This window comes from Microcaecilia unicolor, chromosome 1 (assembly GCF_901765095.1).
Source record: "Microcaecilia unicolor chromosome 1, aMicUni1.1, whole genome shotgun sequence".
Lineage (NCBI taxonomy): Eukaryota > Metazoa > Chordata > Amphibia > Gymnophiona > Siphonopidae > Microcaecilia > Microcaecilia unicolor.
In genome coordinates this window covers 700,496,020-700,516,385 of record NC_044031.1, presented here as the reverse complement: position 1 = coordinate 700,516,385, position 20,366 = coordinate 700,496,020, and the positions used below count along the sequence as shown (strand labels likewise).

General features: G+C 42.1%; 1 protein-coding gene across 6 annotated transcripts in view; it reads right to left on the bottom strand.

The window, feature by feature from the left end:
- Positions 1-20,366, bottom strand: part of THSD4 (thrombospondin type 1 domain containing 4) — a 903,119-nt gene that overhangs the window by 116,048 nt on the left and 766,705 nt on the right. For all 6 annotated transcript variants that reach the window (XM_030188643.1, XM_030188634.1, XM_030188628.1 and 3 more), the window contains one exon: positions 18,577-18,781. In XM_030188643.1, coding sequence (XP_030044503.1) covers positions 18,577-18,781 — 205 coding nt within the window. The remainder of the gene's footprint in view (positions 1-18,576; positions 18,782-20,366) is intronic.

Sequence of the window (20,366 nt, the reverse complement as noted above, 5' to 3'; positions counted from 1 at the left end):
CTAATAGCGTAGCACTTTCCATAATTTCTATTATAGATTCTTCTAATATAGCTGATATACTATTTAAAACCAACACTGGTTCCGGTACTCAGCCCACCACATGATCCTGGACATGAAGATAACAAATTTGATTAACGGGAGCCAAAACTTCTGAGGAAAACTTTAGAATATCAATCAAATATTTTTTCAAGAGATCCAGAGGGTGGAGACCAAGGTCTTAGGAAAATTCAAAATATGTAAATTTAGCCTTCTATTATGATTTTCTAATTGTTCAATCTACCTATAAACAGCTCATTTGTACACAATTATAATATTCTTAAAATCTTGTAAACCCTTCACTTCTAGCTGGATCTGATTCAGTTGAGCTGTATAATCCATTTTAATTGTTTAAATTGTTTTGTTCATACTATCAAATTTGGTCACCAGAGCAGTTACCTCTATTGACGTTTTCTCCACCATAAAGCTCACAGCTTGTAGCACCCTCCAAATAAACTCTAAATTCACCTCCGTGGGGATCTCGAATGGACCTCCAACAGAAACTTCCTTCACCAGCTGTTCTTCGATGTTCCACCCTCAACAGGTGTGTATGCCACTGCACCATTGTCAGCGCATTCTCTACCCAAGAGCATCGATCATGCTGATGGACGTGGCGGAATGCTTGCAACCAGGGGAGATAGTGATAGTTCATGTTCCAGTGGAGGAGACGTTCCTCCACCCATCTCCAATGCAGAGCCAATGCTCCTGGTAATTTATCTTGAGGGCCAGATGATGAACTGGTCAATTCTGAGATGGGTCAGGGTGCTACAGGCACCGGTGGGGGTACAGTCCTGACAACCCCATTTCTCTTGGTCTGAGGCATTACAGACATCAGAAACAAATTACAGAAGAAAAGCTCCAACACCAAGGTAGCACAGCATAGAGCATCAGGTATCTGCCACCATTCTGGCTCCTCCCACTCCCTATAAGATGGTAGAGAATTTGAATGCTATACACAACATTGCAGAAAGAGATTGAATGATGGTGAATAAAGGAGACATGAAGACACTGAATAAAGCTGGACCTAGTATAGAACCTTGCAGTACACCTAAAATTGACTGGTAAACAGGAGCGAGATTGGTGATGGTTAATTTGGAATTTACGATCTCAGGTCCTGAACCAGGACAGAATGGTTCCAGATAAACCGATGGTGTAAAGACAAAGTAATAAGAGAGAGCGACTGTCTAGGAAAGCCTCAGTGATGTTGTGAAATGCAGTCAGGAGGGTTCTGGCACTGTGACCTCTCCGGAAGCCAGGTGGGGATGTAATATAAGGGACTTGTCCAAGAAAGAACCAAATTGCAGTAGGACTAGCTTTTCAGGAATTTGGGGAAAAAAGTAAACATTGGAGATAGTTGGAAATAGGGACTATGGATAGGTTGATATTTTTTTTTTTTTAAGGAGAGGAGTAACCAGGGCATCTTTCCAAAACAAAGTGAGAATGCCTTATCTGCTTTTACAATTGCTATTCATGATTTTAACACAGTTTACTCTGAAAAGGCCGCTATTAAATGGACTTGGAAAAATTCCGCATTTTTAGGTATAACTTGTCTGGAATGTTTTTACGTTTGGGGAGCGTGCCAGGTGCCCTTGACCTGGATTGGCCACTGTCGGTGACAGGATGCTGGGCTAGATGGACCTTTGGTCTTTCCCAGTATGGCACTACTTATGTACTTATGTACTTAGATATTTTAGCTGAATGAAATTCTATGGGACCGATATTCAAAAAAGCTTACCTCAAAAATTTATATTATTAAATTATGGTTCCTAAAGTTGTGATCTATTTCCGGCCAAACTTAGGAGCTTTCTTTTAAATGCTAAGCACCACTGGCTAAATTAGACCCAGGTATTCAATACGGAGCCTTGTCCAGGCACCACTACTACTACTACTTAACATTTCTAAAGCGCTACTAGGGTTACGCAGCGCTGTACAATTTAACATAGAGCAATGCACCAGCATTGACTATCACATCTTTAGTGGTGAGAGATAAGAGAAAAGAAAAATGTTTAGGTGATCACAAATTGACAAAGCAGTAGCTCTGTGAGGTTACATCACCAGTCAGGTGATTTAACTCCTGGTGATTCTTGCCTAGTTGAACCTGTAACTTCAAGCTAGCAGGTGTCTTTAGGCTCCACTAGGTTTGCAGGCAGCCTTACTCCACCATATGCCTGCCTCTTCCTCCCAGAGGCCATCTTCCTATGGTAAGAACATAAGTGTATGCCATACTGGGGAAGGGGAAATGGGACTTGATATACTGCCTTTCTGAGGTTTTTGCAACTACATTCAAAGCGGGTTACATATATTCAGGTACTTATTTTTGTACCAGGGGCAATGGAGGGTTAAGTGACTTGCCCAGAGTCACAAGGAGCTGCAGTGGGAATCAAACTCAGTTCTGCAGGATCAAAGTCCACTGCACTAACCACTAGGCTACTTCTTCACTACATGGGACAAACCAAAGGTCCATCAAGCCCAGCATCCTGTTTCCAACAGTGGCCAATCCACTTTACAAGTACCTGGCAAGATTACAAAAAAGTACAACATATTTTATGCTGCTTATCTATAAACAGTGGATTTTCTCCACATCCATCTTAATAATGGTTTATGGACTTTTCTTTTAGGAAGTTATCCAAACCTTTTTTTTTATGGGTTTCATGCCGTTATCTAATTGAAGCGGAGAGTTGCAAGTCCAAAGGAAAGCACTTAAGTGTAGGGATGCTGCGTGGCCCTGGCGCTGCGGAAGTTGCCTAGTCATTCTCCTCCCTCTCACTCCTGCCGCTTGCTCATCTTCAGCACCACCGAGGTGAGGGCAATGAATTCCTGAGTTTAAATACACTTCAAGAGAAGAAATATTTTTCCAATTTGTTTTAAATTTATTAGTTAATAGCTTCATTGCGTGCCCCCTAGTCCTTGTATTTTTGGAAAGAGTAAATGAGCAATTCAAGTCCATCCATTCCATTCCACTCATTATAGACCTTTATCATATCTTCCCTCAGCCATCTCTTCTACAAGCTAAAGAGCCCTAGCCATTTTAACCTTTCCTTCTAGGGAAGTCAACCCATCCCCTCTATCATTTTTGTCGCCCTTCGCTGTACTTTCTCTAATTCCACTATATCTTTTTTGTCGCACCATAGAGCAATACATAGGCATTATAGCATTCTCATTTTTTGCTTTCCATTCCTTTCCTAATAATACCTAACATTTTATTTGCTTTCTTAGCTGCAGCTGCACACTGAGCAGAGAGTTTCAAAGTATCATCAACAATGACACCTAGATCCTTTTCCTGGGCGTGACTCCTAATGTGGAACCTTGCATCACGTAACTATAATTTGGGTTCCTCTTCCCCATATGCATCACTTTTCACTTGCTCACATTAAATGTCTTCTGCCATTTGGGTGCCGAGTCTCCCAATCTCATAAGGTCCTCTCGCGATATGTGTCATCAGCACATGTAATTACCTCACTAGTTATTCCCATCTCTAGATCATTTATAAATATGTTAAAAAGCAGTGGTCCCAGCACAGACCCCTGCAGAACCCTACTAACTACCCTTCTCCATTGAAAATACTGACCATTTAATCCTACACTCTATCATTTTTCCCCAGCATCAACATCAGGCTCACCGGTCTATAATTTCATGGATCACCTTAGAACCCTTTTTAAAAATTGGCATTACATTGGTCACCCTCCCTGGAGTCATTGGTCCACTTACCACGTCCCCCTATCTGTTGATTTCTCGTGGGAGTTTGTGTTCATCCACTTTGGTGGATCACCTCCTCCTTCACCCTCCAGTACCATGCTTGGTTTTAAAGTTAAATTGCATATTACTAACAGTAGCCCTGCAAGTTCACATTTCAATTCTATCAGTACTCTGGGATGTACAGTGGGGGAAATAAGTATTTGATCCCTTGCTGATTTTGTAAGTTTGCCCACTGACAAAGACATGAGCAGCCCATAATTGAAGGGTAGGTTATTGGTAACAGTGAGAGATAGCACATCACAAATTAAATCCGGAAAATCACATTGTGGAAAGTATATGAATTTATTTGCATTCTGCAGAGGGAAATAAGTATTTGATCCCTCTGGCAAACAAGACCTAATACTTGGTGGCAAAACCCTTGTTGGCAAGCACAGCGGTCAGACGTCTTCTGTAGTTGATGATGAGGTTTGCACACATGTCAGGAGGAATTTTGGTCCACTCCTCTTTGCAGATCATCTCTAAATCATTAAGAGTTCTGGGCTGTCGCTTGGCAACTCGCATCTTCAGCTCCCTCCATAAGTTTTCAATGGGATTAAGGTCTGGTGACTGGCTAGGCCACTCCACGACCCTAATGTGCTTCTTCCTGAGCCACTCCTTTGTTGCCTTGGCTGTATGTTTTGGGTCATTGTCGTGCTGGAAGACCCAGCCACGACCCATTTTTAAGGCCCTGGCGGAGGGAAGGAGGTTGTCACTCAGAATTGTACGGTACATGGCCCCATCCATTCTCCCATTGATGCGGTGAAGTAGTCCTGTGCCCTTAGCAGAGAAACACCCCCAAAACATAACATTTCCACCTCCATGCTTGACAGTGGGGACAGTGTTCTTTGGGTCATAGGCAGCATTTCTCTTCCTCCAAACACGGCGAGTTGAGTTCATGCCAAAGAGCTCAATTTTTGTCTCATCTGACCACAGCACCTTCTCCCAATCACTCTCGGCATCATCCAGGTGTTCACTGGCAAACTTCAGACGGGCCGTCACATGTGCCTTCCGGAGCAGGGGGACCTTGCAGGCACTGCAGGATTGCAATCCGTTATGTCGTAATGTGTTACCAATGGTTTTCGTGGTGACAGTGGTCCCAGCTGCCTTGAGATCATTGACAAGTTCCCCCCTTGTAGTTGTAGGCTGATTTCTAACCTTCCTCATGATCAAGGATACCCCACGAGGTGAGATTTTGCGTGGAGCCCCAGATCTTTGTCGATTGACAGTCATTTTGTACTTCTTCCATTTTCTTACTATGGCACCAACAGTTGTCTCCTTCTCGCCCAGCGTCTTACTGATGGTTTTGTAGCCCATTCCAGCCTTGTGCAGGTGTATGATCTTGTCCCTGACATCCTTAGACAGCTCCTTGCTCTTGGCCATTTTGTAGAGGTTAGAGTCTGACTGATTCACTGAGTCTGTGGACAGGTGTCTTTCATACAGGTGACCATTGCCGACAGCTGTCTGTCATGCAGGTAACGAGTTGATTTGGAGCATCTACCTGGTCTGTAGGGGCCAGATCTCTTACTGGTTGGTGGGGGATCAAATACTTATTTCCCTCTGCAGAATGCAAATAAATTCATATACTTTCCACAATGTGATTTTCCGGATTTAATTTGTGATGTGCTATCTCTCACTGTTACCAATAACCTACCCTTCAATTATGGGCTGCTCATGTCTTTGTCAGTGGGCAAACTTACAAAATCAGCAAGGGATCAAATACTTATTTCCCCCACTGTATATTGCGAAAAACCATAATCAAACTTAACTAAGTCACACACTGTGTTACTAGTGATGAAGATTCTATGTTTGGAGAACATTAAATTTAGTATGAGTTGTGTGAGAATGTGTGTGGTTTTAGTCTAGTTCATTACAAGATTTTTGTTAATAAATTTGATTATTTTTTTTGCAGGATCATCCCTGATGCAGTTGCGAAACATGGCCCATGTCAGTCACATGTCAGTCATTATACGGTACTCAAATAAGTGCTCCTGTTTTGAGTGGAGGAGTGGCCTAGTGGTTAGGGTGGTGGACTTTGGTCCTGGGGAACTGAGTTTGATTCCCACTTCAGGCACAAGCAGCTCCTTGTGATTCTGGGCAAGTCACTTAACCCTCAATTGCCCCATGTAAACCACATTGAGCCTGCCATGAGTGGGAAAGCACGGGGTACAAATGTAACAATAATAAAAAAAAACATGATATTTGAATGCCTAATGTTCAATAAATATTTACTTTTGTTTATACATATTTTTAAGTTTCACTGATGCAGATTTATACATATAAATTTGGGTGAAAGAGCTATATGAGCCGATAAAGAGGCAAGGGAAACCATGAGTGGTAGATGTGAAACGAGTTGCCACTGAGGTGTCATGTGCTTTCTGTTGAATAAATGTGTGGGGGTGCTGGGATATATTTTTGATATTCTTGGGGGGAGATCGGTAGTGATATTCAAACAGTCCAAACCACATATGAGATGTAGGATGAGGGACAATTCCCTCTGATCAATTTATCAGGCAAAAACCTTAATCTGACACAATTGAAAGGTTTTAGCCAAAAGTCTTACCTTTATACCTACTCACTACCATGACCCATTTCAAGTTAGGGTAGATCTGGCTAAATTTATTAGGGAGTTATTTTTCTTGCAGTGGATTTCAGAGGTTATATTGGAACCAGTGAAAGCAGCCATTGTAGTAGGGACTGTAGGCACTCCAAGGCAGTTAAGGTTCCATTTGATAGTTATTTTGAATCATTGTCTATGTAATGAATTAGAGCCAAGTTTAGAGCAAAATTCAATTTTGATTAGTTTCTGTACATATTTCTTCTCTGCAGCTTATTTGAATTTTTAAGTAATATACTATGCCATACTTTGTATATTTATTTGAATATTTTTACTGCTGTAATTGTCTATTGCTTATGTTTGATTTATTCTTACTGGACACCGCTTCGTTGGTTTTCGTTGTTGCAGATGAAAGTGGTGTAGGGATTTGGGAAACGATCGGCTCCGTGCAGTGTGAAGAACTGTATATGGATCAGGTCCAGTAAAATCCTCTTAAGCAACTGAAAGTCCAAGACCACTGCAGAATTTTTTTCCCCCAATACCCCTGAGGCAGGCGTTGTTTCACGCCGAAACACAGCCTGTGTCAGGTCATTCACTAATAAAACACTCCTGTTGTCTCAGTCTTGAAGGCCCAGTGTTGCTTTTTTTGTTTGTGTACTTTTTATGTATGCTGGTTATCCTCTCTGTTTGGCTTCTTCTTTTCTGTTCAGAATTTGGACATTTTGTGTAAAATGTCCAAATTCAGATTTAGACGTCATATCGAAAATGCCCCTCTACGTCATCTGCTACGATGGTGCATCTGTTGTCCCAATCTTTTAGGAAATCTATGGAGTCTGTATGTGGGGACCATTGATCTTCGTACATTGTGGACCAGAATTTAGTTGTATCAGCTTTCCCTCATGATTTGTATGGGGTTCATTTTGTGTTGGGTGTGTCTCATGCTCTTTCCAATAGAGGATCATGTCTAGTCTGAAATGATCAGACCAGGGAGTTTCTGTCCAACTCGGATTGTATATTATGAATTCTTGTGTTGGTGAAAATCTGTATATTAGTAGGTCAGGTGTGTGGCCCTTAGCATGTGTTGAGGACACTAATGGTTTCTGGAAGTCCCAAAGTTTAAGGAATTCAGTGCAATCTTTAGTGTTTATCTTACTTTGGTCTTCTAGGTATAGATTGATGTTGCCTATTATAAGTGTGTTAGGATTAGCCAAGCAGGTGTTTAAGATGAAGTCCATGAAGTTGGATTAGGCTGCTTTCCAGTTTCCTGGTGGCCTGTATAATAATATGCAGCACAGGTAGTTGAGCAAGATATTGTTTCTTATTCTGATTGAAGTGATTTCCAGCTGCGGTGTTATGAATTCTTCAGTGAGTTCCACTGTGAAAAGGTATTTGTAAATTAAAGAAATGCCCCCTCCTTTTTTTCCCATTTCTGATCCAGTATAAGATTTTGTAACCTGGGGGGGCAGAGGTCTAGGATTATAGGGTCTTCTTTGTCATGGATCCAGGTTTCATTCAGGAATACCAGTCCGAGGTCTTTGTCTGATATCCAATCTTTGATCAGTTTGATCTAGTTGATCGCTGATCTGGCATTGATGTATCCCACTGGTTTTATAAGATAGGAGTCTTCTGTTGTTGTGGTTTGGGTTATTTTCACTAGGTGACGCTTGATTGAAATTCTGGCTTGGTTGGTTCTCTTCTTTGCTGTTCGTTCTGTTTGGGTTGTTGTTGGGTATGTCTCCTCGGTTGTGTTTGTGATTAAGTTGTTCCATCTGTTTCTAGGTGTTCTATTTTTGTGAGGGGCGATGTTTTTTTGTTGTCATGCATCAGTGTCAACTCCTTGTCGTGGCGTCTGGTTGGGCAGGTGAGCAAGTGCAGCGCATTGGCCCCTACTGTCTTTGACATGTTCGGGTAGGCTGCCTGCCTACTTGAAAGCTGCTACCACCTTTATCAGTATTAAAATTAAGGTGATAGGGTATACTGACAATTGACTATGGTTTGTAAAGCCATTTAATAGAAATTATTAAAAAAAAAATTAAAGGCAAAATTTGGAGCCCACTTCTCTATTACTCCTTCTAAATAATCAGATTCTTCTAAGAAAGGCAGGCTGGCCCCATAACTCAGTTGTACTGCTAGGTAGAGAGAGAAACTTGAGATTAACATCTTCTATCCAATATGGCAAGTTCAACTCAGAGGTGATGAGACCCCAGCTCAATAAAACCCTGTTGACACAAGATCCATCAGAGAAGACTTCCTTCTAGAACTCAAATAGTGAAGGATCTTGTATTGTTCAAGCATGCTGTCTAGAGAAAGGAGGTTATAGAGTGAGAAAACAGAGAGAAAAAGGCAAAACATAAATGCTTTGTTAGTTAGTGGAATTTACATTCCTGCTGTTTACGATGAGATTAATGTATAATAAGGCAGAACATCAAAGTGACAGTGCTTTGATGGTACCTCATTGTGATGCATCATTTGAAGACTCACACCAGGAGCATGAGTCCCATAGATAGGCCTGTTTTTGCTATTGGAAATAAATACTGAAAAAAGAAATGAACTGATGTTGCCAAAACTAGAAACAGCATTACATTAAAACAAAGAATTTGCTGTACACAAGCCAATATCACCACTTTAGTTTCAACAGAACTTTATAATATATTTACGATATTATAAAAGTCTGGCTTGCATCAACCTAATATATGCAGAAGCATATCATCAATTTGGAGGCTGTATTGTTTTTTCTTGGTGGGAGTGGAATGGAGGTTGGTAAGTTTTGGTCCAGTATGTCTTAGAACACTTAAGAAAGGACATAGGTCTAAGGCAGGAAGCTTTCTCTTCTTGGCAAACAGAATGCAGAAAAGGATAGCCAAAGACACATGTTTGTATTTATGAACTGCAGGCTTCTCTTTATGTGGGACACGTAAGAGTAGGTTTAGGAATATTTACTCTTTTCTCAAGACATGAATTGTTGGTAAATATACAGTACATAAGAAAAACAAATTATTTTTTTTTTCATTTTGTGGTATAAGGAAAAATAATCTGGACACAGCTTGGAAGTCAAATTCTTTCTTCTCTGTACAGGCGTGAGAAAGAACTTCCTAAAGTACATACTGTGAGGCTTATATACTAAACAGACATAAGGCAACAATGTGAGTCAGATACTGAAGTTGGAGACCAAATGTGAGTTAAATTTCATCAACATCCGATTTTGCAGTGCTTGTGTAAGTATTGCCAATATCACAAAAAAGTTGGTCGATTATGAGGAAATATTAATGAAGTTCATTAATATTAAAAAATGTTCCATACAGATCGTAACAAACGTCATGGTACTAACAATTAAGGCACATGCTGCTTGTCTCGGACTATCCCACCCAATTCCAAAAGAGGCAGCAAGTCTGAATAAGAAAACCCCTCAGTCACATTGCTCCCTCAAATTATACTGATTCCTCAACTCTTCTTCTCTTAGCACATCACCCACTCTGCTGTACAAGAAGCTTCTTCTCTGGCCCACAACCCTACTCCTTCCACCCAAGATGTATTAAATAAATTCCCATACTGGCTCCTAGCTTTTCCTCCACAAATTCTGTTACCATCAGGATTCTAGCTGGTGCCATAATCCAAAATGGAAATCACAGACCTGAGGTCCCTATTTACCCCATATTTGAGGGACAAAGGAGCACCTCAACACAGGCAGCACCATTTAAGATTTTGGCACCACTGAGGTAAAAACAACTAGGGATCACTCCTGTGCTACTTGGACCCTGGGGCACCTGACTGTATAAGGGTTTCAGGATGGCTGGGGCAAAGGGAAGCATGGCATGGAGATTTTGTGTATTGGGTGGAGGGTGGGATTTTGAGATAGGGGCAGAGCTTCTTCAGATTTTCAGAAGTGTGCAGAGGAGTGAGGGGGGAGATGGATGTGGTGATATTCCAGGATGATGGGGACTGATGGAGCATTCTATTTGAGAATGTAATATGGTGGATCAATTTTCTTAAGTAGGGAATGGGCAAGATCATGACCCAAGGGAGTCAGGAAATGAAATTGCTGTAACCAATAATGTGCATGCTTTTCCAACTATGGTAACATGCATTCCCAGAGACAGAGCAAGAAGTGCTAAACTGCGGTAACTCAGCTACTACAGTTTAGTAAAATTGGCATGAAATAAATTGTTTTAAAATAGTATGCTAATATACTGTTTTGATACAGCTTCATTAATAGGCTGATATATTTGTATGGAGGAGTAGCCTAGTGGTCAGTGCAGTGGAATGTAATCCTGGGGAACTGGGTTTGATTCCCACTACAACTCTTTGTGACTCTGGGCAAGTCACTTAGGGTTCCTTTTACTAAGCGGTGGTAAGTATTGCCGGGCTACCATAGCAGCCTGGTGGTACTCCCACACCGACATTCTTGGCACTACAAAAATAGTGGCAGTAATCGGGCAGTGCTGTACGCTGCCTGGTTACCAGCAGGTTAACATGGGAGCTCTTACCATCACCTCAATGGATGGCGGTAAGGGCTTCCCCCAAAATGGCTGCATGGCAAGTGTTTTACTTGCTGTACCCGAAATGGCTGCATGGCAAGTGTTTTACTTGCCGTACGGCCATTTCCTGCAGGAAAGCAAGACTTCCCTTTTACCAACTGCAGTAAAAGGGGGCCTTGGTGTGCATGTACAACAGGTGCCGATGCCAGTGCCAGCCCCCTTTTGCTGCAGTTTGGTAAAAGGGGCTTTTAACCCTCCATTGTCCCAGGTACAAATAAGTACCTGTATATACTATCCAGCTTATTTTCGAAAGAGTAGGCCGGCCATCTTCCGACACAAATCGGGAGATGGCCGACCATCTCTCAAGTCTGGAAAATCGGAATAATCAAAAACCGATTTTGGCCGGCCTCAACTGCAGTCCGTCACAGAGCCGGCTAAACTTCAAGGGGGCATGTCGGCAGGGCACAGAAGGCAGGATGGGGGCATGCTTAAGAGATGGCCGGCTTCGCCCGATAATGGAAAAAAGAAAGCTGGCCCTGACGAGCATTTGGCCGACTTTACTTGGTCCATTTATTTTCAGGGCCAAGCTTTTAAAAAGTGTCCAAACTGACCAGATGACCACCGAAGGGAATCGGGGATGACTACTACTAGTTAACATTTCTAGAGCGCTACTAGGGTTACGCAGCGCTGTACAAATCAACAAAGAAGGACGGTCCCAGCTCAGAGGAGCTTACAATCTAAAGGACTGTGGTAGCCGTGTTAGTCCACTCTTAAGGTTATCAATAGAAATCAAACAAAATAAAACATGGAAAAGAAAATAAGATGATACCTTTTTTATTGGACATAACTTAATACATTTTTTGATTAGCTTTCGAAGGTTGCCCTTCTTCGTCAGATCGGAAATAAGCAAATGTGCTAGCTGACAGTGTATTCACTGAATGTTTTCACTTATATACTGTGAAAATGATCCTCCCCTCCGCCTGAGGGTCCTCGGGATCTCCCCTTCACCCTTGCTGCCCAACCTCCTGGTTCACTGCAGTCCACAGGGCAGGGCTCAAAGAAATCCACTACAAAGCAAACTTAACAAGTTCTTTATTTTGCTTGGGATCCAACAGTCCAGCAGTGCAAAAAGACACAATACTTGAATCAACAAAAAAAACCTCACAATTCCCCCTGTTGCTCCTCTCAGGGGTACAAACACAGCAAGAAAAAAAAACTTTTAACTCCCAGGCTTCCAGCACCCAGCTGGGCTCCTTTTAGACAGTTTTATAGCCCTGGGTCTTCTTTCTCCCCCCCTCCGACCCCCTCTCCCTTGGGAGGGGCCAAAACAATGCAAGCAGTTCCAAAAAACAAACAAACACAGTTCTTGAGGCTTCAGCACACCGCTCCACCCCCTTCTGCTTCTTTTAGGCTTTTTAGCCACAGTTCACACTCCACCTTCTTCCTGCTGGGCTCAGCCCACTCCGGGGAAAATCTCTCATCCCTCTTCAACCAGAACTCTTTAAACTCAAAGTTCATTCACAGCCTGAGCTCTGGAAAATGAAAAGGCCCCACCCATCTGGGTCACTCTCTCTAAGCACTGACCCATCCGCCCACATGGCCTTTCCTCTTTCCTCTCTTAGCCCAGTTACCATACCATGATTCCATGAAGTTACCTGGTCCCTTAGTTTGTTACCTAAGGAGTGAGCCCAGGCTGAGAGGTCCATAGGCTCTTCCTCGCTCTCCTCTCTTTCTCTCTGCCCAGCTTCTTGATAGTCCATGGGCTCCCCGTCCCACCCACTTTGCAGCTGTTCCTCTTCCCCTTGATTACCCTGCAGGGGCACCACCCTTTCCTTGTTAGAGTTCTCCCCCTGTTCCTGCTGGGGAAGGTAATCTCTGTACCAGGCTTTGCCCCGAGGTTGCTGGGAAATGAAGTCTCTTCCTCTCCTCCATTTTACAGGGGTCACGAACCTTTCCCTGCTCTCTCTCGGAGGATGCTGGGTAATGTAGTCTTTTTCCCTCCACCCTTTTCTAGGGGGCATTACTACTTCTCTCGCTCTCTGGGGATGGAATGGAGGCCAGGCTCTGTTCTGCCTATGTCTGCTCTTGAGCCGCCTCCCTTCTTCCTCTTCCACTTCCATCTTATCTACCCCCAGGTCCTCTCCTTCACAATACACTGTCAGCTAGCACATTTGCTTATTTCCGATCTGACGAAGAAGGGCAACCTTCGAAAGCTAATCAAGAAATGTATTAAGTTATGTCCAATAAAAAAGGTATCATCTTATTTTCTTTTCCATGTTTTATTTTGTTTGATTTCTATTGATAATCTAAAGGACGAAATGTCAAGTTGATGCAGTCTAGATTTCTTGAGTAGAGGTGTGGTGGTTAGGTGCCGAAGGCGACATTGAAGAGGTGGGCTTTGAGCAATGATTTGAAGATGGGCAGGGAGGGGGCCTGGCGTATGGGCTCAGGGAGTTTGTTCCACGCATGGGGTGAGGCGAGGCAGAAAGGGCGGAGCCTGGAGTGGTCACCAACCCCCTCCCACTCTAAAAAAAAATTAAAAACATTTTTTGCCAGCCTCAAATGTCATACTCAGCTCCATGACAGCAGTATGCAGGTCCCTGGAGCAGTTTTAGTGGGTGCAGTGCACTTCAGCCAGGCAGACCCAGGTCCATTCCCCCCCCCCCCCACCTGTTACACTTGTGGTGGTAAGTGTTGAGCCCTCCAAACCCCCCCAAAATCCACTGTACCCACATGTAGGTGCCCCCCTTCACCCCTAAGGGCTATGGTAGTGGTGTACGATTGTGGGGAGTGGGTTTGGGGGGGATTTGGGGGGCTCAGCATCTGGGAGAAATTTTTGAAGTCCACTGCAATGCCCCTTATGGTGTCCGGTTGGTGTCCTGGCATGTGAGGGGGACCAGTGCAGCACAAATGCTGGCCCCTCCCACGACCAAATGCCTTGGATTTGGCCGGGTTTGGGATGGCCGGCCTCGGTTTCCATTATCGGGGAAAACCGATGCCGGCCATCTCTGACATTTGGCCAGCCCCAATCGTATTATTGAAACGAAAGATGGCCAGCCATCTTTTTCAATAATACGGTTCGGGATCGCTGTTTGGGGCGCCGGCCATGGCGCCATTCGATTATGCCCCTCCACGTAAACCATTTTGAATGTAGTTGCAAAAACAACAGAAAGGCAGCCTATCAAGCCCCATTCCCTTTCCCTTATTGTATGACTTGGGCCCCACAAATGAGGAATCAGGAAATTTACAGTGAGGCGTTGTCAATCACAAAGGAATCCACAGAAGTTCAGGTCAACAAGATCAATATTACAATGCGTGTGAAATAATTCTGAATTACAACATCTTATCGAAAGGATCTGGCACAATTGTATTCATTTTTCAGGATAAAGACCTCTGAAACATAATTAATATGGCGCACATGCTCTGCAAATCCTCATCCCTCTCCTTCAAGTACCTCTTTAAGGATCTCTAATGGGAAATGCCTGCAGAGCCCTGTGAGCAAAAGCCATGACAGGAAAAGAATGGAGGGGGCACAGGCTTATTTGTAAAAGACACAAGTCAGTCAGGGTAGTCAGCTGTTTTGCTTTGTACTTAATTTTGCATGAAATGAAGCAGGAAAGAACAGTTTGGACATTTGGATTTTAAGCACTGGGAAGCACAATAAAACACTGTGAAAACTATGTTAAGGATAAACAGATGATAAAATTAAAGCTAAGACAACTTTGGATAACATGAAGAAAGCTGGAAAGACTATAAAGATTACAAATTAATTCTATAAACTGGTGGTTTCATTGGACATTGTCCAACTGGAACATGCAGTAGATAATGTAAACTGTGTTTAAATACTCAACCTTTGACCTTGCCCATGTAAAACTTATTTAATAATATATCTTCTTTGCTAATCTGAATTTGAAGCACATTTGGAATCACTATAAACAGTATCCTAAGTTTTGCTCTGGAAAATAAAATGTGCCACTGTTATGTAGTGGAAGTTCTCCAACCTCTTTGTGCTCTGCTTGAAGCAGTTAAGGAGCCCTTGGCCTGGCAAACTGGCCCTACCACTGGGCTACCACAGGAGCCTGGCAGTAGTTCTGGTGTTGCCACACACCATTTCCAGCGCTCAAAATATAAATTTTTTCAGCACCAAGGGCTTACCTGGCGGTAATCAGGCAGTGCCCCCAGGAAATGGCCACGTGGTAAGCGCTTAACTTACTGTATGGCCATTTCCATTTTTAAAACAAATCCTTTTACCCGCTGCGGTAAAACGGGGCCTCAGCATGCAACAAACCCATGCACCAATGTCACTGCAGAGCTCCTTTTACTGCAGCTTGATAAAACGACCCCTAAATTATTCTAGTATCCCATTTTGCTTCATCCATTTTTGGACAAGTAGAGCAACAATATAGAGGGCAATTTCCCCATGATCTGTACAGGTAATAAACACATTCCCCCTAATTCTACAAAAGTCGCCAAAAATTGTGCACGTAATTTAGTTAACAAGTTAATTAGCACCAATAATTGTTTTTTATAAGCAATTATTGGCACTAGTTAGATTCAATTGGAATATATGCACACAGATTTAGGCATGTGATCCATGTCTAAATTTTATGTGCGAGTTGAAAAAAGGGGCACAGAAATGAGAGGTCATGGACACAACAGAGGCATTCCTTACATTTATGCACATTGTTATAGAATGATGGGGGGGGGGGGGGGGGGATAAGTGCCATATTTAGGCATGTACATTTGCACCACATTTCAACTGGTGCGCCTAATGTTAGGTGTAGTTCCCGGGCATAAGTGCTTTTCTGTTATCTATGCTTAACTTTAAATGCGACTTATAGAATAGCGCTTTTTTTCGGTGCCATATATAGAATTCACCCCATTTTGGCTGCTTAACTGAGTTTATGAACATTGCTCTTGCTCATTGCAGCTAACTGTGTATTGTTCTACAACATGCATATTTCTAGCCACATCAAAAGAAGAAACTCTTTGGAGCGGGTTTAGTTTGGCCTTATTTTCAGAGACACATTCTACTTGCAGAAAAAGCAGACAAATGCTCACAGCAGATTTCACAGCAAAAGTATGTGTGTCCTTTCTCTTTGAAAACTGGTGCAAAGCATGTGGATAAAGAGTTTCCTTAGCTTTTATCCCAGGGAGGACATCTTGAAAATTGTACATATAGGAAGAGGAGTTGCCTAATGGTTAGTGCAGTGGGTGGAGAACCACTGTGGTTACATAACATAACATAGTAGATGACGGCAGAAAAAGACCTGCACGGTCCATCTAGTGGTTCCTGGGCAAGTCACTTAACTGTCCGTTTCCCCAGATACAAAAATGTAGAGGGTGAGCCCACTAGGGACAAAGAAAATACCTGCATATAATAAATGTAAATCACTTTGGCTGTACCACAGAAAGGTGGTATATCGAATCTATGACACTTTACTATGACCCACAACACTTCACATTCCAGCTGTGGAATCTAACATATTCTCAAATCGACGTTTCAACTTCAAAATATTACTCCCTAAACTAATGGAGTATGAATATATCTCGGTAATATTCATCAGCCCATGGTGGTCAGCAGTTTTAAAAATGCTGACAGCTTTGGGTTGAATTAGACCCAAAGATTCAATGTGGGGCCATGACCAGGCACCATCATTGAATACCCAGGTCTTCAACAGACTTGGAAATTATGTAGGTGTTGGCCAAGATTCAGTGCTAGTACCCACATACCTAACAAGACAAAGACAGGATTGCTCTTTGAATAGTCCTATTGGCTTGGTTAGGTATGCGGGCATCAGCATTGAGTATTGCCAGAGCCCGAAATTTCTACCCTGACTCTGCCCACAGACTGCCCTGGAACTAACCAGACAGTGCCACAGCAGTCAGATGACATCTTCAATGGCACTGTCTACTTAAATGCTGCCGAATATCCCCTCTTACCCTGCAAGCTTATGTTACACAGAACCGGTACCAACCAAACAATCAGAACCACATTAAAAATCATAGTGTGAACCCTAGAAGCATTAAACAAATCCCTGATGAAACAAACTACAAATTCATAGATAAGTACATGTACATAAGCATCACCATACTGGGAGAGACTGAAAGTCCATCAAGTTAATGGCATTGCCACTGGGGAGGGGGCTGGGAGGCCTAAGCTCACCTACTTTGAGCTCACGCCCCCCAAAATTGCAGCACCTTTGCTATGGCTGGCAGGGATCTCCAAGCTTCACCAGCTAAAGAGGTCCTCATCTGGTGGTGAGAAACTCCCCTATTCTGGCAGTTGATGGCACTTTCAATGAGCTCCCATCATGTTGCACCCTTTCCCTCCCCCGCACAAGCTCAGTTTTCAAAATAGTGCTTAGGCAGACTTTCGGCAATTACGTGTTTATGTGTACACATGCAGGTGTTTATGCCATTATTCTAATAATTTATGCAGATAATTGGCATGTAAATGTTAGCATGTACATGATAGAATTACCCTCTATAAGAATTTTTGAGCTTTAGACCCCTTGTTATATTTAATAATGAACTGTAACAGTTCAGTGGTTGTGCAGATAACATTACTAGAATAAATTCTCAGCCTCAAGTAGAGAAGTACAGGAGAAAAATGCCATTTCACTTTTTAAAATGTCATCTTATCTTGCACTTAATTTGTATTAATATTTTTAGAATATGCTACAGCAATTTAACATATGCTCATTATAAAGTAGGCACACAGGGTCCGACATTCAGACCATGGGAGGCAGTCCGGCTAACTCCTGTGGTTGGTGGTGAGACTGGATATTCAATGCCAGGGCATTTCCAGTGACCGGCATTGGATATCCAGTTTATTTTTGGCTAGTTTAAACTTAACCGGCAAAGCCAATATTGCTAGTTAAGTTTATAGCGGCCAAAGATAGGCTTGCTATTTCGGAGGTCTGATTTGGTCACCAAACTTAACCTGCAATGTGCTGAGCATTTACAGATAGATGGTTATATCGCGTGATATAATCAGTTAGCTGCTAAATGCTGACCAAGAATATTCAGCAGGAGATAGCCAGCTATACCCACTGAATATTCGTGGATAGCTGGTTAAGCCCTATTTAGCCGGCTAGGAGCTGTTCCTGGCCGGTTAAATAGTGCTAAATATCGGGAAAACAGATTAATTTATATGCATACTTAAATAATCTAGGGGTCCTTTTACTAAGGCGTGTAGGCGCCTACACACGTACAATGCACGTCAAATTAATTCCATTTTTGACACACATCCAAACCACGTGATAGAAATTTTCTATCACATGGCGCTTAACCGGTGGTAATCGGCAGTGTACGCACGCTGACGATTTACCACCTGGTTAACGCACGAGACCTTATCACTACATCAATGTGTGGTGGTAAGGTCTCATGCTGAAAATGGACGCGCACTGGTTTTAATTTTGCCGAATGTCCATTTTCGGCCACAAAAAAGGCCTTTTTTGCTGGCGAGCTGAAAAATGGACCTGCACACGTCCAATAACATGCACCTACACCAGCGCAGACCATTTTTCAGCGTGCCTTAGTAAAAGGGCCCCCTAGATGGACAAAGACACCTGTTCTTCAACTGATTTACTGTATATTAATCATTTCAATTCATGCTAAAAATTGTTTTCACTGCAGGATTACCAGAAAAGTGCCCACTGTAGCCATTAGGATCATCATAGTTTTAATACTTTCCTGCTTAAAATTTGTAAGCAATTTGCAAAAGCCATTCAACAAATAGTGTGCTCAGGATAATAATAAAATAACACATACCCAAATAGTTGTTGCTTTTTGCCATCTCTGTTACGTTGATTTTCGTTGCACCTTCTGGGATTTCTATTATTTTATGGTAGCCAAGATTAGTTAAGATATGTTTGAAAACTCCAGACACAACCTTACATGCAGAGTTATCCCCTCCACAGACTCCACATTTGTCTGCCACTTTGTCTGATCCCAGGTAATCATCACAGCCAATAGTCTGGAACAAATGCAGACAGTTCTTTGAATTATTTTCAAGTGCTGTACATTACATTAGTATCAACAGTAAGGCAGTGCCAACAAGCTCAGCACTCTATATGTTGAAAATGCAGTGGAGACAGAATATTTTGGGGCCCTTTTATCAACCGGCAGTAGGGCTACGTTTGGGGTAGAACATGGCATGTAGAGCCCATTGGTAGTTCAAGTTCTACCACGCAAATAGAAAATAGCTTATATTTTCTAGCACTGGTGGGCAGGGATTAGCTGTACCCGGTGGTAACTGGACAGTGCTATGCACTGCCTGGATTACCACCGGGATACTGTCGGCGCCCTCACTGCCTCCCAAATAGGAGATGTAAGGACTCCAGCAGTAAATGGCCACATGCCAAATTTTTAAATCGTACACAGCCATTTACTGCCGCTATTGGGAAAATGCCACACAGGGCACGTTTCTGGGTCACTATGCTCCTGCCATATGGTAAATCTATAGATGCAAATTATCATGAGCAATCTATACCCTTTCCCCATCTTACAATACTCCCACTTGCCACTTAATAATTGGCTATGCAGTTAGCCATATTAATTAGTGCACACTGTCAGATTACCATGCTTGTGTGCTAACAGCATGTACTAATTCACACACAAACTACATAGCAGACTTTAGAAAAAGAGCCCCAACAATTTATTACACAGAAGTAGAACTAATGATTACATTTACTATTCTGATTGCAATAATCTAAGCTAAAATAATACCTTGCTCTGAACAATTTACAATTTAATTTCTGGAAAAAGTATGTATTTACTATTTATTTATGTTCATTATTTTTATTAAATTATATATATTATACAACTCATAGAGCAATAATACAAGAAATTGGAAATACCTCATAACACAATATTTAAAGTTTTCCATAACTGAAATATCTTCACCACTTTCGTCCACTATACATTAAGTAAATTAGATCCAAGAAAGGAAAAAGATTACTTAACATTGTATCTAAGAAGCAATACTAAATTAATGCAACCCAGGTAGCCTACTCCAAGCTATCTTATAGTGTACATCTGTGTCTAGACAATAACATTAACCTCTTCTTTAGACTGCAAAAAATATTCTAACTGCTTGGGATCAAAGAATTGAAATTGTTTAGACTGAAATAATATACAGCATATACAAGGAAATTTAAGTACAAAATTTGCTCCTAATGCCAAAGTCCTTGAGCTCAAAACCAAAAAGGCTTTACGCCTTTTCTGTGTTTCTCTAGACAAATCTGGGTAAATTCTTATTTTAGACCCCAAGAATAGAGAGTCCAAATGACGAAAGGAAAGACTCAGTATTGCATCTCGATCCATCTCCAAGGCAAAGGAAACCACTACAGTAGTTCTCTGAGTAATTACCTCTAATGAGGATTCCAAGAAAGATGTGAGGTTCATAGCCTCTCCTACTTGGGTTTGAGAAGTTCCAGGCAAAGTTTTTACGTTAGTTTGTAAGTACTGCGCCCGAGTTATACGAGGCAGTGAATCCCCAGCCATTCCTAGTATTTCAACCAATTATTTTTTTAACCATCTCTATAGGCATAATTAAAGGT